At 43.5% G+C, this 17,739-nt stretch overlaps 1 protein-coding gene across 4 annotated transcripts in view; it reads right to left on the bottom strand.

Annotated features, from left to right (window-relative positions):
* The window catches only part of FAM120A (family with sequence similarity 120 member A), a 53,868-nt gene extending 37,355 nt beyond the window's left edge, over positions 1-16,513 (bottom strand). For all 4 annotated transcript variants that reach the window (XM_086470600.1, XM_009960595.2, XM_086470599.1 and 1 more), the window contains exons 1-3: positions 16,040-16,513; positions 10,062-10,308; positions 6,495-6,577 (exon numbers count right to left, since the gene is read on the bottom strand). In XM_086470600.1, the coding sequence (XP_086326726.1) occupies positions 6,495-6,577; positions 10,062-10,308; positions 16,040-16,513 (804 nt within the window). The remainder of the gene's footprint in view (positions 1-6,494; positions 6,578-10,061; positions 10,309-16,039) is intronic.
* Positions 16,514-17,739: the final 1,226 nt, after the last annotated feature.

The raw sequence follows: 17,739 nt of genomic DNA on the forward strand, positions 1-17,739 counted from the left end.
GCACTCAATCCACAAGCAGAAGCAGTAAGATTTTCATCTCACTGGTAATCTATGTCATTTTATGAACACCTACCATTTTATTTGTACGTGTAACAGACACATCTCTAAAGGAGCTGAATCATAACATGGCTGTGTCATGTTAGATGTGCTCTCTGCAGAGTCCCTTGGAGAAACCCTGCATTACTACCTAAGTGTTTCTGCAATCTCCGCTTGAAAATTCAGTGGATGTAAGTAAGCAATCTATCATTAGTATTACAAGATCTCCAAGACAGTATATTTAATAAAACATAAGCAGCTAGCGTCACAAGAAGACATCACATCACTCTAGCACTAATATTCAGCTCAGACCCTAGAATTATGAAGTTCAAGTGAGACATATTAAGGGTTTACTATGCATACTGCTCCCAGTTTAGCTGCTTTTAAACGAACAGCCTGAAGACCTCACTGGAGCATATTCTTAATTCCTGAAGTGAGACCTTTTGGAAGCGTATATTACAGATTTAGAGACATTTCAGACATATAGATTTTATTTTCTTTCATTCTCTACTGAAGACATCCAGTCTAGATGTGAGAACACCCACAAAACTAAAAATGTCATGACCTACACAGAAGCCAGAAGGGAAAAGTGGAAAAAGAAGATGTACTTTCCTGATATCAAAGAAAAGATTTCTATTCATTTTAGAACTTTCCAGAAATCCAAAATTGTAGATTTTTGTACTGAATCATAAATAATGTCTCTAATACTGTGTGCCGTAAAATACAGGCTAAGTCTTACTGTTAGGTATGGGAAAAATTAAGACCTAACAGCAGAAGTTACAGAAAACATGTTCACGGTTCAAACTTTTAGTCGCACACAAAACATTTCAGAGCAAAATCAGCATCATGTTTTACTGATTTCCCATTATAAGAGATTTCTTCCTAGAAGCTATTTTTTTCCTTATCCTCCACAGAAGAGTCTCAGACAAGCAACAACAGGGAAAATCAATTTTGGAAAGGCAAACATAACATGGAGGTGCATCACACACTTGGTTAGAAAACACAACACCTGAAAGCAGCATGGTTTCTTTGCTAGCTGTAAAAGAACTACTTTGATGTCATGACATACCACTGACAAAAATCACAAGTGATCTATTAATGCACTCTGAAAAAATTAAGTGGGGAAAAGAAATTAATTCTACATAGGTATTTCTCAAAGTGAGAGGCAGAGAGCAGCATTACAAACCCAGAAACTAAAAGATAAAAAATGTTTTGGTTTTGACAAAAGTCTTGCAAAAATGCTTTATGGAAAGAGAAGAGACTCATGTATGCCTAACTCCATGGGATCATTAGGATACTGTAGAAGGTACCTAAGCTACACTTGGGAAAAACTCCCAATTCTGGGACAACTCCAGTTGCCCACTGTCTGCAGGAAGCCAAGCCTTTAAAAGCTAATCAACACAAGTACCAGCATTTACTGTTGTGCCTGCTGGAAACAGATAATCAGTTTAGTTTTATTTTCAAACCATTAAAGAAAAGACCTCGAACATTCAGTTACTGTGACATGACATACAGGGAACATTTATTTTCCACTGGCAAGAGAAAAGGCTGAAGATATGAAGAATACTACAACAAATTGCCTGTGTTTTGTTATTTTTGTCTAGTAATTTCTATTAGAGATCACATCCAAACTGTTTGGATCTTGTACCAGCCTTTGAATGTTAAATACATTTAATCTTACAAGCTTGTAGCACATTCGATCTAATGAGAAGCTTTCTCAAGGGGCAAGAAGTTCCCTGGGTGACTTAAAATCCTCTCTGACCAACAAAGCTCAGCTTTTCCCTGAAGATCAGGTTATTCAATTAGAAATTCTCTCTCCTCCTCCCTCCATCGTGGTTGGGAGGCTGACCTCTTTCTACTTCTGCATGTCTTGATGGTAACAAGAATACACACAACATGGAAATCATTTGCTAACAATTTATACACATAGGACTCCAAGAAAACCAAATCTAAACAGAGGAACAAAAATGATGCCAGAAAGAAAAGGGGAGAGCAGAAACACAAGTCAAAGATGTGACACAGACAGATGTCGCACGAGACAACCTGTGTGACAACCCTGCAAACTACCAGAAACTTGAGGGCCAGGCTGCCATCCAGAGACCTGGACAAGCTCAAGGAATGAGCCAACAGGAACCTTAAGAAATTCAACAACTACAAAACCAAAGTCTTGCACCTGGGCAGGAATAACCCCTTGCTACTCTGCAGGCTGGAGTCGTGCCATAAAGAACCCAGGGCTCTTGGAAGACAGCAAACGGAACATATGCCAGCAGGGTGTCCTGGCAGCAGAGAAGGCCAGCTGCACCATGGGCTGTGTAGCAGAGACACAGCCAGCAGATCGAGGGATCTTGCTCCTCAGCACCGATTAGATCACCTCCAGAGCACTCCAGTCAGTTTTGGGCTCAAGCAAGATGTCAAAAATATTGAGCTAGTTCTCCAGAAGGCCATCAAGATGGCTACAGAGTTGGAGCACTTGCTCTACAAGAAGAGGCTGAGGGAATGGGGCTTATTCAGCCTGGCAAAGACAAGGCTTTGGAGGTACCCAACAGCAGCCTTCCAATACCTACAAAAAAGGTTATCAAGCACATGGAGCCAGGCTCTTCACAGTGGTGCACTGTGGAAGAAAGAGAGACAACAGACATAGCCCAAAGCAAGATGGGTTCAGACTGTATGCAAGGCAAAACATTTTTACTGTTGGGACTGTTAAACCACAGAGCAGGCTGCCCAGACAGGTTGTGTAGTCTCCACCTTGGAGATTTTCAAGACTAGTCTAGGCAAAGCCCTGAGCAACCTCAAGCTGGCCACGCTTTTAGCAGGAGATTGGACTACATGACTCCCTGAGCTCCTTTCTGACCTGCATCATCCTATGATGACCCTTAGCATCAAAAAAATCCAACAGACAGACACTTACTTTAAGCATATCTTAAGAGCACCACCTTGTTATCTGAGCAGCAGCAAATTACCTAAGCACCTACTTAGCATATTAGTCTCCCTCTGGCAGACACCCTCTGAAGTCAACAAAGGGAGAGACAAGAATTTCCTACAGCAATTCAGAGAAGGAGCCTAAGCTGCATATTTTGGATTGCTTTCTGGAAGCACCTCTCTTTGCCTCTCCACTGAGAGGAAACAACCAAACAGATTACGTTTCCCTGCACACTATTCTTTTTCAAAAAGGAACATTGCATTAAGATTTGTTTCTAAGGTTACTTTGTGAATAGTCAACACTTCTTTGGTGGTATGTGCTCCCAAATAGGTACTAATTCATTCCAGAGAGAAGAAACTCCCCTCCTAATATCATTCTGATGGTATTACACATTGATCTTGAAGCTCCATATTGCAACAAGCTTTCCCACAATAAGAACTGAATTGTCTTTGTCTTAAAGATAAATCCCAAAGCATAAAAATAAAAAGCAGTACAAAGCTAGTTTCCAAACAAGGTCTAGCAGTCGAATTTTTTCTCAGGTAGTCTATCAACTCCTTTCTTGTTTCAGCTCCTGATTCAGGCTGTCATTTCAGTGAACTCTGCTCTCAGTCAGGTAACAGGACCCAAGCACAGGTCTACACATTTATTAGATGCATTATCTGTTTATACAGAGACATTTAGACAGACAAGATCCTGACTCAGAACAGCTTGCAGTGTCAGTTTTTGATTCTCTTTCTCTTTTGCAGCAACAGCAATTCAAATCTCTTCATTAGATAAAGATGGAACTTTAACAGCCTTGCTGAGCTGATGGTAATTGTTGGTGTTCTCTGAAATGCATGGCTTTTCATCCAGCATGTAAAGATGTGGCCTGACTGTTAGGTTCATTTCCTTCTAAATGTGAAATACGGATTCTTTGTTCTGGTTTCTATTTCCCTTCCTTTTCCCTCCTTTCTACTCAGCTGTTCCTAGATGAGCACACAATCCTCATGTCCCTCTCTAAAACAGAGGGACAGGTTCCTCAGTTTTGCTTTTTTCCCCATCGCTATGTTGACACCTGAGCAGATACACCTATTTTCTATCAGCAAAGACTGGTATTTTCTTTTCTAAGTTATACTTTTTACTTGGTGAACTAGCAAAGCTCCTTATGCAGGAAAAGTAACCATTTTGCTACATCATTATAAAAGATTGAGAAAGAATGCAATAAATAAATTGTACATTATTGATTGTCATAGTTCTCACTGAAAAGCAACAAATCAGGCCATTGGGAACTGAATCTGTTAGCTTTGCTGCTCAAGACCATACTGTCTTGGATACAAAAGGTTAGAATCTTTACACAGTAAGAAAAAGTTTTCTAAAGCCTGAGTTGAATGAGGTGTGGAATTAGAGCCCTTGGTTCCCCAGTATGAAGAATACTCAATAGTAACTCTAAATAGATGCAACAAAGCAACGTTTGTAAGTACAGCCCAGCGATGACATCCTGGGCAACGACAACTTCCCCTTTCCAATTTACAGTTCTCATGACAGCTTGCACTTTTTGTAACTGTTCTGAAACTACTTCTTGCTATCAAGGTTGCTGCTAACATAAACATGTCTTTTAGCTTTGTTAAGCATTCATAAAATTTACAAGAAATACTGCTTTCTGCACATCTACAATTAACAGAAAAGGCCTCTACATGGTGAGCTGTAATGACATCACTGACATACTAGTGTGTCTAACGAAATTAAACTGAATTAATGAGCTACTGAAGTAAGTTATAATTTCAAACCATGAGCACTGTTGAAACCGAAGCTAAAAAAATTTTTAAAAAAAGTTGCTCCATGACCAGTAACTGATGAAGACTGGTTTCCTGCAGCCTTGTGTCCTTGTTGCTTTAGCCCTTCTTTCTCTCCCTTCAACATCATTATCGGCCAGAGGACAGAAATGCTACAGTTAGTTTTGGGCTATGTACTTAAAAACTGGCCAGCAAGCTGTGAAATTAAACAAATGCTGTTGTGCTAGCCTCTTCCCCCAGTGAGGGCTCCAATTTGGGTCTTTTTCACCAATAACAGTGTATCAGTTTTCACAGAGCCTCTAACAGCCAAATGGGAACTGCTTTCATATCTGATTAACATTGGCCAACAGATTAAATAAATACAGGGAGGTCTGCCTAGGACAGCCCAGTGACACTCTAAGGAAACAAGTTTCATTTCCTTAGTATGCCAGCTACAAAGTCCAATTAGTGTCTCCACTGAAAACGTAAATCTAGAAGCAAAGATGACAAATACCTAATTTTCATACTAGTCAAGTAATTCAGTATATATTTAGAAGGCTTTTCAGAAGGTCTAGGTGTCTGATGTCATACTCTGAACTGGCTTTAAAACAAGTCTACCCAGCCTAAAACACAGGAAAGTATTTTGAACATCAGAAAGTTTATCAACCACTTTGACAGAAGTCCTACATTTTAACCTTTTTAGTAAAAAATGAAAATACAGGCACACACGTTCAGTTTTTCAGCTCAAGTTTTACAAGGAAGTAGCAAACACGCATGCATATTTTTTGCCACTACAATGTGCTGACACTTACCTTTCTAAACACAGGAGCGGCAGCAAAATAGGGGATGAGCATTAACATCAAATTGTCACAGCTGTTCACTAAGCAATGCACATGCAAGCCTTAAAAACTCTGCTGAAAATCTTGAATCTGTTTTTAAATTCTACCTTCGGCAAAATAAGTTACAATTTTTCAATGCTTAATAAACTTTTGGAACAGAAGGGGAAAAAACCCACCTATTTTTGTTGTAGATGTAACAAAACAATCTTACAGAAATTACAAAAAGCAAATTGATTTCCTGCACGGTACACCTTAGGAGAAAGGGCAAAAGATATGCCTATTTTGGCAGAGAGGAAGAAAGGTCACTATTATCCCATCCTCTGATGCGTCCAGTTTCCCTTTTATAGCTGCCTACTTGGCAGATGCACAAAGCAAGTGTGATGAAGCAGCAGAACAGACATACTACAAACTAAGAGCATCAGACACAAGTTACTTGTCTTAAAATAAAATAAAGAAAAAAAAAAAATCTACTCAAGGCCACATTAGCTTTCTTGTACAACCTGTTCTCTAGCATATTTACACTTTAAGAAGTACAGAAAACTGACTATTACACACAAACTCCAATCAGAAGAAAATAAAAACAATGTGGTAGGAAGATAGCCAGCTAACTATTTTTGACAATTGAAGAACAGCACTAAACAAAAAATCCTCCTCTTAAAAAAAAAAAAAAAGAGAGTAAGAAGCTACAATCTCAAAGCCAAACCACACTGCAGCTATGTGGCTCATGCAGCTGAAGGGCACTGAGGGGGATCACAAAGGCTAAGTTTAGCCTTGTAAGGCTAATCGCCCCAGGTATCCTCTGCAGCCAACAGAGAGGGACTGGGACACCAGAGGGTGACCGAGAACAAGCGCCTTGCATAGCTGCTGTGAATTAACCTATTACACTGCTCTGAATAACCATTCTGATTGATTTTAGCTTAATCGCTCATAGTTACATTAAATTTGTACCTTAAGTGAAGCTAGAGGATGTTCTGGACCAAGTAAACTCCAATGAAAGGAAGCCAAATCTTCATCAGGTAGAATATGATTACCTAGAACATAATGCAGAACTTCATTTAAGTACACCATAAAAAGTTACATACTGTTTTTACATACAGCAAACAAATTTGCAATCAGTCCTTGACTCCCAATCGCCATGGTTAACAAAAAGAGATTAAACCTGCAGATACCTGTTTATTACTCCAGAAGAACCTAATTAGCGTGCTGCCGCTGCAGCAAAATACACCTCCCTTTGCTCGAGGGGCACTCTTCCATGAAACCCAGCTCACTCACAGAAGCAACAGAGCCAGTCACAACACATGGTGTCAACCTCAACCTGGCATGTTCTATTAAGGGAACCTCAACAGGATTTAGTAATGCAGGTGCAACAGCACGTTACATAAGCAACCTCTATTTCTTGACCTGGCTGAACAACCTCAACATATATTGATTTTTCCCATTTTAATGGCTTATTATAGTGTACGCCTTAGGGTTTTTTAAAGCAATTAGATGCTAACTTAAGCCATTGCCCTTTCTAAAGAGTTCACTGAATTACAGCCCTATACCTCACTCTATGTTTTTCTACTGCTGAAGCTTGGGTTGGTTTTGGTTTTTTTTTTAAATAATAATTCTGAAGTATTTGAGTCAAAATTTACAAAAGAACCCAAATGAACTCCTTGTTTACAACAACAGCAATTAGAACTTTTTAAGAGCACACTCTCAGAGGACACTACCTTGGGCGCATTTTAGCTACCCATGACAAGGACACTCCTTATATCGTAAAGCTAGAACTACAAAACACTTCTGCATGCAAAGCTGTAAGAAGGAAAAAGCTATAAAACAAACCATCCAACCACAATGCATACATAACCTTCTCAGAAAGTAATCTTTAAAAACCTCCCTAGTTGGTACAGTCAGAAAAATACTTTGCTGGAATAGAGACTTTATCCCTGAACATAACTCAATCCCAAGTAATTCACTACTCAGAACGTTTTTTTAATTGACCAGTTAGGTGTCATTCCTCAGGCTCCTCCAACTGCTGAACCATTCCAAGATTTTTTTCTTTTCAGCATCCCCAAACTGACCCATGAAGTTAATGATAAAGTATCTGAAAGCAAAGAAGTTTGAGTTTTCCACATACAGATTTGCAGACCTAAAGCTGAATCCTGATACAGCTATCGTGGTAAGTTTTGGCCTTCTGTAATTGTAAACATTAAACCAGCAGCTTAACTGCAATTCTTTCAGAATATAATAACTTATTCCTAAACAAAGTACTAGCACACGGAGTTACATTGATATACCCAGAACAGAAGAGCAATGTAACAGATTCACATGCCTTCCCATGTAATCAAGTGCTCACTCAAGTGCTCACTCATTCCTTCCCATTGTGATTTTCTTTATTCTACTTATCAGGTTCAACAGAGACCCAAAGAGGCCACAGGAGCAAGGGCAAAATAACCCATAAACAGACAAGCCCTCAGACGATTAAAAAAAAGTAAAAATGTAGACCTCAATGAGCTATGCTGCTTTAAACATATGCCACATTACACACAATTATGTGCCTATGTGCATTCAGTATTTCATTAAAAAAACCCTGAAGTTACTATATTCCTCAGGTTGCAAAAGCTAAAAAATGTTGCCAGTACTTTAAGTCAAGCAGTATGTTTGTTGTTGTAAGCTTATATAATCATTGTATCACCAAATACCTACATTTCCTAATATTCACTAATATATAAAAAAAAACCAAACCAAAAAACCACCAAAAACAACAAACCAAACCTCATCACAGGAAAACCTCTGAAGTATCTTCGGTTCTAACCCTGACTTCCATATACTTAAATTTATTCTGCTTATTCATACTGAAAACACATATAAAAGAAATGCAAGAGAATATACAAAACTGAACTTGTAGCTGAACCAGATTTTTGTTAACCTTTGTACCAATTTGGAAAAAAAAAAAATGCTACAAAATATCTCTCTAGTAATCATGTGAAAGGAAATCAAGTGTCTCTCGTCAGAGCAAACTGAAAAATACTTTCTTGTGTAAGATACCAAGAGAGAAAAATATTCAAGAGCTTCTTGCATAAAATTGCAAAACCTTCAGAAAATTTACCAGAGTATTTTTCACCTACCACTTAATATTACCAAGCAATGCCTCAGCTGGCCATGCAGCTGTAATTCTGTGACAAGTTAAAATGACGTCATTCACATGTACTTCCCATTAATTCCATAAAGCATATCTGCAACTGTGAAACTGCTTTTCAAGCAGTAATTCCTACTCACTGAATTGGCATGCAACAACTTATAGACTCCAAAACACAGCCTAGCAATAGTAGCCTGTCATGCCATTTACAGTTTTTGTTTTAAACTGCAGCTTAGCCATTTATCTGCCATTCCTCCCACAGCCACACAGGCAGGTAACCACTCTAGAGATGAGAAAACATACAGTAACAAAAAGCAACTTCAACTAGTCAAATATTCGTGGCTTCCTGCTGGAAGATGCAATGGTTCTTTCCTTCTTAACATGGAGGTACCTGCCTGGACTAGAACCCATTTAATATTCAAGACTACTACAATGTCAGTATGTTAAAGCAATAATAGATAGCCTCTCTAATTCACAGCTTTTGAATGAGAAGTTTTACTCTTCTATTACGTACCCATACTAAAACACAAAGTCAGTGAGAAAACAAAAAGTCCAGTTTTCTCAACTTGTTTGCTCAGTACAAGATCAACAACATGGCTGCTCCGTGCTTATTTACCCCAGAAGAAGTTAGAATGCTGCTCTAAATAGATCTTATCATTGGAGTCAACTTTATTACTAATTATTTCATTATTCTACCTGAGAGTATGACAGCTATTCTCTGCCACTGCTGTGTTAAAATTGTCCTTAAAGATACTACACCATTTAGCATTAGAAGCAGGAGTGCTAAGAAACTATCGAACGGAATACTAACAGAATGGCAAGATGCTGGTCACCTGTGCTTTCAGTAACGTGGAGTTTCACTCAGTTAGATAGTATAATACATTTCTGGTGCAGCTGACGTGCTGTCCTATTTGTCCAATACTCATTTCTGAAGGAAAAAAAGCCCCTGCAATCCAAAAACCTTCACTCCATATACGTTGTTTTTAGGTAGAAGACAGAATAGGACAGAAGTATGCTTTCGCAGTCTGGAAAGCATACTATTAAAAGTAGACCTCATATACTATATGAGACCCAAACTAGCGGAAGCGCGATTGTCCTGATTCTGCCCTCACCCACTAGAACATTTTGGCTAGGCAGCGCTTTGAAGAATTCTTACTTTCTACTCTTGTTTCTAAACAGCCACAATTTGCATTGCTCACAAGTCTCTACAAACTTGGCATGTCTGGCCTCACAAAAAGCATCCAGCCCACCTCTGGTATAGTAGGAATGTCTGAAACAAAGCAATGTCTTTCCCTAGGTGCTTTGTCAAATCATACACACACTTTATAACAGTTAATAAAAACTGAAATCATAGTCTGACTAGCAGCAACGACTTCTTTTATTACTTCACTTACCTAAAAGAGCAGCAAAAATAGGAAAGCGATTTGGATTCAGGTCCAGTTGCTTGGCAACTTCATGCATTAGGTACTGGCTTGTTGTGAGACTTTTCCCATTACGGCTCAGTTTTAGGGCATGGGCACTGAAATAGTAAGGGATGTTGCACAATGCATAATCGGAGTCATAGGCAATCAAACCATGGAAACCTTTTTCTCTGCAGAAAGCAATTACTTCTTGATGATGATCCTCAATGCTCTGTGCAACCTACAGTGGAAGACAGAGCAATTAGCTACAGTGTTAAATTGCAGTACTGATTTATCACGTGTATTACGATATATTGGGTCTTTCTGAAACTACATACGTGCATTTAAAACACTTGCCATATATTTAAAGTGATTTAAAAAATCCAATGACACAGCACATATGGACAGGATGCAAGGAGCGCTCGGAAACACAACGCGAAGCCTACACACTGAAGCAGCGTTTGGTATTACTGAACTCATCTGAAGTAACTGTTTATTAACAGAAACGCAAACTCTAAACACATCACTATACCAATGTCTGTGTTAACTCTTGGGAAAAATCTTAGGGCTGTGGATACTTAAGCAGTTCAGCAAGCCAAGATGCCTCCTTAAAAAGCCATCACACAATCCCTTTTAAAGCTCTGCAGCCCTGTTTTACAAGAAACAAACATAACCCTAGGCGAACAGAGGTAACTTTCTTGACCTTTCAGATGTCTACCTTGTTGTGTTAAGCCAAACCAATTTTTTTCCTCTTTCCACTTTCAGCCTTTTCATTTATGCACAGCTGTCTCTGATGGTGCAAACCGGTTCAAGTTTATAGCCCAGACTTCACCTCTCAACTCACATTGCCTAGCATAGCACATAATTTAGATTATGGCAATCAGATGACTGGAACAGACATGTGCAGGGGAGACATGGACCAATTCCTAATGTTGGAAATTAGAAAGCAAACCTTTCTTACTGAGAAGATTAAAACAAAAAACCCCACAACGACCTACAGTCCTGCATTTCCACACACTGTCAGGAACTGTTACAACTGTGGTTGCATACAAGCACACAACAATTAAGCCAGCTGAGTGCTTTTGATGCCTGATGCTTTTACTGTCCACATACATAATAAACATTCAGTGACTCAGAAAAGTTGGGTATTGGTATAACCTACCCTGAATTGAGTATTCAATTTTAACAACGTAGAAAGCAAGCTATCCTAAAATAGACTAGTACAAAACTATTAGCTTGTCTCCTCAGTACACATAAATAACTACAGTGTTAGCGCCAGTGATGCTACTTATTTCCTCTGCAGCTTAAGCCCTGCAGAACGTGAGCGAGGGTCCTACACCTCTACAGCCCCCCCCAACAGTCCTGCAGTCCTCTACCTCTCAAAGAGCTTTTCTTCAACAGCAAGTTTACAGCAACCTTTTCTTTTCTACTCATCCCTTACACTTCCTGAACCTGACACTGAATTACCATCTTCAGATTAGGTATGTAAAATTTTTCCCATGTAGCTTCACAAGATGTTCCCTCTCAAGCAAAATCCTGAGCAGCTGAACAGCCAGCACCTCACTCTCCGAGATACTCCTATGATCAATAACCAGCTCACTAAGTTCTCTACTCCTAATGCTACCACTTTATAGTCTTTAAGAAAATGATGTTACTTCTTCAGAAACATGCTTGACAGACTGTATCAAAGTGGTTTTGAAATTTACTTCCATTTGTGAGAAAAATGAACATAATTATTTTTCTAATAATTATACTGTCACCTAGCATGACATCTGCCTGCTGTACACAGAATTGGAAGAGACTGTAAACATCTCTGGAAAAAAATTGAAGATATCAGATTTATACAGTTACTAACTCAAGGAGGGCAATTTAGGCTTTACCATATCCCCCCAAATCCTTAGAGGTTTTAAATTACAAAAATTCCACCCCCCCTTTTTTTAAAGGATAGATTTGAATAGTACACATATATCCAAAATCAACATATTTGCATTCATGACAACCACAGACCATCTATAAAAAACAAAGTAAGAACTCTTCTTGCAGCACTGGGTGTGCAGATGACACAAAAGGAAACTGTGTGCAGCCTGCTCTGATCCCCTATACACTATTTCCTCCACTTCCATAGCCTCCAGGTTCCCTCCCTCCCCATTTTATATAGCCATCCTAACACAGCAAGCTGTGAGCATGAAACTGCAGTATGTGTAGGTAATACTAGAATCCACATTCAAATAATTCAACTGTCACAGGAAAAAGAGCTGAATCTACCAAGGTACAGTTAATCCGCAACATAAAACTCTTCTAACAAGATGAGAGTCAGAGAAACAGCTTACAGCTCTCACAAAAGGAGAGTTCAAAGATGCAACCATATCCAGGCAACATGCGCGCTTCAAAATCAACCCAAGGAGGGGGGACGCGGAAGAAACCACAGACAGGAGATCAGTATAATTTTCAAGTCTAAATCTTGTGTAAGCATTAATGGTGCTGGATCAGAAACAGAATCCTGTCCGAATAAACAGGCACATGGACATTTAGACTCAGAGAACAAAACAAACTCTCACCAAGGTACTAAAGATGTTAAGATCTCCACTGCTTAAATATTTAAATTTTAGCAAACCAGGTCTGCATCAAAAATTTCTTTTAAGAATTATTCCCCCCTCCCCAAGACAGAAAAATACCAGGTCACAATTAAGCTAAGAACCCATACAGTATTTGTTGTAACTTGGAGGAACCTGTTATTTTTACATCCTGCTGAAACCATCTGCAAGCAATTTATAACTGTTCTAGATGGAAGACATTACTCTTTTTCTCCCCTCTCATTATCAGAATAGTTTAATTCATAGCTGGTTCCTAGCTCTGCACAGAAGCCTGCTACTCAAGCCTCAAATGTTTTCTGAAAATATGAAAATCAGTTTCATATTTCAAATTAATCAGTATTCTCAAACTCAACTTCTCAAAACAAAGCCAGAAAACAGGAGAAATTTGACAACTGTCTTATGCATATGTAAATTTAAAAATATCACCCATACATGCAAATAAAAATCACACCTTCAAGATGCATTTGCTCTTTGCCCACGAGGAGCGTCGCTAGAAAGTGAGCACAAGGGAGAACATGAATAAAACTGGAGGAAGGTTTAGAGAAAGATCTATGCAATCAAGCAGATTTAGAAAGATAATAAACTGTGTAAGAGAAGAAGAAAGGCAGAGAAGGAATGCGATTTAAGTTCAGCAGCATCTTTGAGGTGTATTATGCATGTTACCGCTATAAGCATGAAATATATTTCCTAACCTCAAAATGAATCCACTAAGAACAGAGCTATCTGCAATTTCTTAACAGCTGTACAAATGAAGCATCAAATGGGAGCTGCTGATATCCTTCCCATCTCCAAGATATCTGACCAGTTCAGAGAACCAGTGCAGTTTGGACATGCACACTGGTGGCTCAGCGATACGAACGTTCCTAACAGCAACTCTCCCCCCTAGCCAGTATTTGGTAAGAAGCACTTGCCAACCCTCAGTGTTAACCTAAAGCCCAGAGATATCCATCCCCCAAACCTTCCCCATCACAACTGGAGGGGGTTGTATTTCTTTTTTTAAATGATAGAAAAGGGACTCAGGATGATGTGTCCTCTCACTCCTAAAACTGTTTCCAGAGATTAAAAATAGGCCTATTACTGAGAAATTGTAAAGGAGCTGATGCTGCAGCTAAGCTTGAAAGTAAACAAAGTGCTACAGGTGACGCCACTGTCAAATGTGGCAACTTTATTGGGCTGGGATGTACTTCAACAGAAAGGAAGGAGGTCTGAGACAATGCATTTAAAAGACTAACAGCTAGTTCAACATGCCCCAAGACTTATTACAAATACCAAATTCCTATCAGTATCAAAACAGCTGGCTTCCTGTTGTGTACTCTGTGTTTCAATATTGCACTAAACAAAGTATCCAGTTTAACAAATTATAAGCAAAACAAATTCTTATTCTAGCCCATTCATTGCTTTTACTAATTATATCTAAGTCTCAATAACAAATTAAGGAAGATTTATAATGCAATATAACCAGATCAAGGTAAATACCTTCACTGCACAGTCCCTAAAACTTTTTGCTTAAAAAGTATTTCCTAGCTACAGAAAAAAAAAATTCGAATGAGAGGATGTTTTTGCTATCATTCAAATTCCCACCATCATTCATATCTAAAACACATACGTGATTTTGCTTCTATGCTGACCAGGAAAACACATTACCACAGCAGACAGGGCCATAACCTCTTCACTTTAACCAAGCGCTGAGCCCAAGGCATCACATTCAGTGAAGCTCGACATGCCCTACAAGAACAAGCTTTGCCTCTGTTTCCAGTTCGTTCCACAGGCGCTTGGCCTGGCGCGACTGGCCCACGGGGGCCAAGCGTGGCCAGGGCCACCACAGGGTGGGACTTCCACCGCCAACTGGGCTGAATCCCATTGCCTGCCCCGGTTGGCTTCACGGGTGGCTTCACACTAGCCCAGCGAGCAGGGAGCTGAAGGGAACGTGTTCCTCCAAGGATGGGTCTGGCCAAGCAAGCACGGCGTTAAGAGGGAGCCACAGCAACTCTCACTCCATTGGCAGAACTAGGACAAACTTCACCCAAAGTCACCTTTTGGGCAAGCACCTCAAGAGAGTCATCTTTACCCCAGGACTGCAACCTGGCCTGAATTTTTTAAATCTGCTGAAAGGGCTGTGCAAAAGCCAGATAACATTAAGTTGCTGCTAGTGATCAAATGTGCAGCTCTAGAGGTTGCATAATATTTTTCTACACACAGAAGTAATATATGATAATAAAGCCTACGAGTATGCACTCCTGCTGCTCTTTCCATCCCTAGTGGGAAAACGGAACAAGCAACTCTTAACATTGCAGCTTCATCCCAGGGCTTGTTTTTCTGGCGTCTTGTGTTTCAGTATACACAATCGCTTGGCTTAACAGAAACCATCATAAATCACCAATGCTGTATGGAGAGATGTGACATATTAATATTCTACAACCTTTAAAATCGTGGCCTTGGTGTCAGGGCATGATCACCATGGACCCCAGCTCCCGCCTGAAGTGTTGTTTATATTATCAGAACACACAGGCTCCCCCCTTAAAATAATAACTTTAAGTGAAGAACTGTCAGATCGGTGCTCCTGACCCCACAAACTGGAAGTGTCTGCCGTGACAGAGTAAGGAATAGATTATTCTACACTCGATCAAAAGCTTGTTAATAAATTTGGGCAATACCGAGCAAAACCCTCACCTTCATAAACACGAATCTCTGTGTTTTGGAGCAAGCGATTTCACCCTCAGCACAAGTTTAAACATCTCGCCTCAGTAGAGAACTTGTTGCAGACCCACCACGCGCGATAACTAAACTGATTTTTTTTTCTGCTTCGTCTTAATAATTAATTAGATTACTATGCTTTCGGTCAGCCGCTCTCACCTGCGATACCAAAGTCCCAGCCTCACCACCCTCCCGAGCGGAGGCCGGGGGGGGGGCCTGGGCAAGAAGGGACATTTTGAGTCAACGGAGCAGCGGCCCCGAAAGAACATGGAGGCAAAAACCTCTCTGCTGCTGGGACTGGCTTCACAGCCAGGAGAATCCGTGAGGCCCTGGGCACTGCCGGTCGCCCCGCCGCCCCGCGCAGGCCTGCGGGGCGACCGGCAGCGCTGTATAAATAGCAAAATCCCCCGGGGATTGAGGCCGCCGAAACTTGGTCCGCCCCCGCGGGCCTCGACGACATTTTGAGGCGCTGAGGGGAGAGGCAGGGTGCCCTTCCCTCCCCCCCTCCCCTGCCAGGCCGGGCACTGGCAAGGCCCAGGGCAGCCCCCCGCTGCCATCTTACAGCGGCGACGCCGTTAGCGCGGAGCGGCGGGGACGCAAGCGAGCAGCGGGGAGGGGGCGCTGCAGTCCCCCGGGGAGGGTTGGGGAGCCGCGGGTCGGGCGGGAGACCCGTCTCCTCCTCACCTTGATGTGGAAGCGGATGAGGGCCAGGCGGATGCAGTGCGCCATGCAGACGGGCGGGAGGAACCAGACCTTGGGCGGCGGGGTGCCCTTGTTCTGAACGTGGCTGACGATCTGCTGCGCCGTCTGGCGCTCGTTGCCTTGGCGCTTCACCCATTCGTGGAGCCGGGCCTTCTCCAGGGCGCCGTTGAAGAAGACGAAGAGCTCGATGTTGCCGTTGAAGCAGGCCTTGGCCAGGGCCGCCAGGTAGCCCAGCATGTGGTTCCACTGCCCGCCGCTCACCCAGTCCGTGTAGAAGCCGCCGTAGAGCCGGTGCAGGCAGTTGTCGGCGTCGATGAGGAGGCGCAGCGGGGTCTGCGGGGGCCGCTGGCGGCCCCCACCCACGAGGCTGCCCCGCGCCAGCTTCTGCAGCTCGACGGGCACCACGGCGCTGGGGCAGTGCTTCTCGATGTAGTCCTGGAAACCCTGCACTCCCATGGTGAGGGACCGGTCGGCGGCGGCGGGCGGGCGAGCGGGGGCCCGGCGGCGGCGGCGGGGTCTGGGCTCGGGCCGGGCGGCGCGGCGGCGGCTGTAGTTGCGGGTGGGCGGTGGGAGCGGTGGAGCCGGGTGGGAGCGCTGGCTGCCGTCGGTGGCCGTTCAGGGGGGAGTTGTATGGATTAGTGGGGGGCTCATGGCTGCTGCGGCCGCCATGTGCTGCTCTCACAGAGCCATGGCTGGGGGATCCGGGCTGCTGCCGCTGCGGCTCCGACTGCTGGGGGGAGGGGGAGCGGCACAGCGCGCAGGAAGCCAACCCGCCGCCGCCGCCGCCTGCGGCAGGGAGAGCGGAACAGGCGGGACTTGGCGGCGGCTGTTGCTGCCACTCACAGGCAGCGCGGGGCGCGCACACGGGCGTCGGGGGAGGGCGCCGCGCCGCCGGCCCGGTGCTCGCCGCTCTCACGGCCCCCTGCGCTGCCCTGCCTTGCCCTGCCCTGCGGCACTGGGGCGGCGGGGCCCGTACAGCCCGCCCGCCGCGGCGGTTGCATAACCCAAGCATGCGCGGGAGCGCGGGCGGAAGCGGGTGGCGGGGAAGGGGAGGGGGCTTGGTGGGAGACGGGGGAGTGGCGGAGGGAGGTGAGCGGCCGCGCGGGGAGGGGCGGGAGTCCCCTCGGGCTAGGCCCGGCGAGCGCGGCACCGCGGCCCGTTGCCGCCCGCCGTGTGGCGCCTGCACCATCCTCCGCTGCGCCGCCGGGCCGGTCCACGCCACAAGTTCCCAGGCGGCGACGTCGTTCCCCTCAGCCCCGCTGCTGTTAGCGGCTGGGGTGGGGCAGCGGGGCCGCCGCCATGGCGAACGCCAGCCGGGGAAGCGGTGCCGCGGGGCACCTGTTGCTCTGGGGTCTCCGGCAGTGACGGGGTCCCGGCGGGCTGGCGATCTCAGCCGAAATACTCCCCCGGAGCGGTTCGACCTGGCCCGGGGTGCTGCAGCGCAGCCGGCCCTCCGCCCTCGGGGTGACCGAGCGGCTCCGCTAACTTTTGAGTTCCTTCCCCTCCTGACAGAAATGGCAGCCGTGGCCGTTATTTACAAATAATTACAGACTCGCCTGGTCTCGCCCGGAACTGAGTATTTACTGCTGCCGGTGAAACTTCCCGGTGATTTTGATGGACTTTATACCCTGGATAGATTTTAAGTGTCTGCTTGTACCTTGAGGCCTGCTGTCCGTAGGTTG

The sequence above is a fragment of the Leptosomus discolor genome, chromosome 9 (assembly GCF_034619465.1).
Source record: "Leptosomus discolor isolate bLepDis1 chromosome 9, bLepDis1.hap2, whole genome shotgun sequence".
NCBI lineage: Eukaryota > Metazoa > Chordata > Aves > Leptosomiformes > Leptosomidae > Leptosomus > Leptosomus discolor.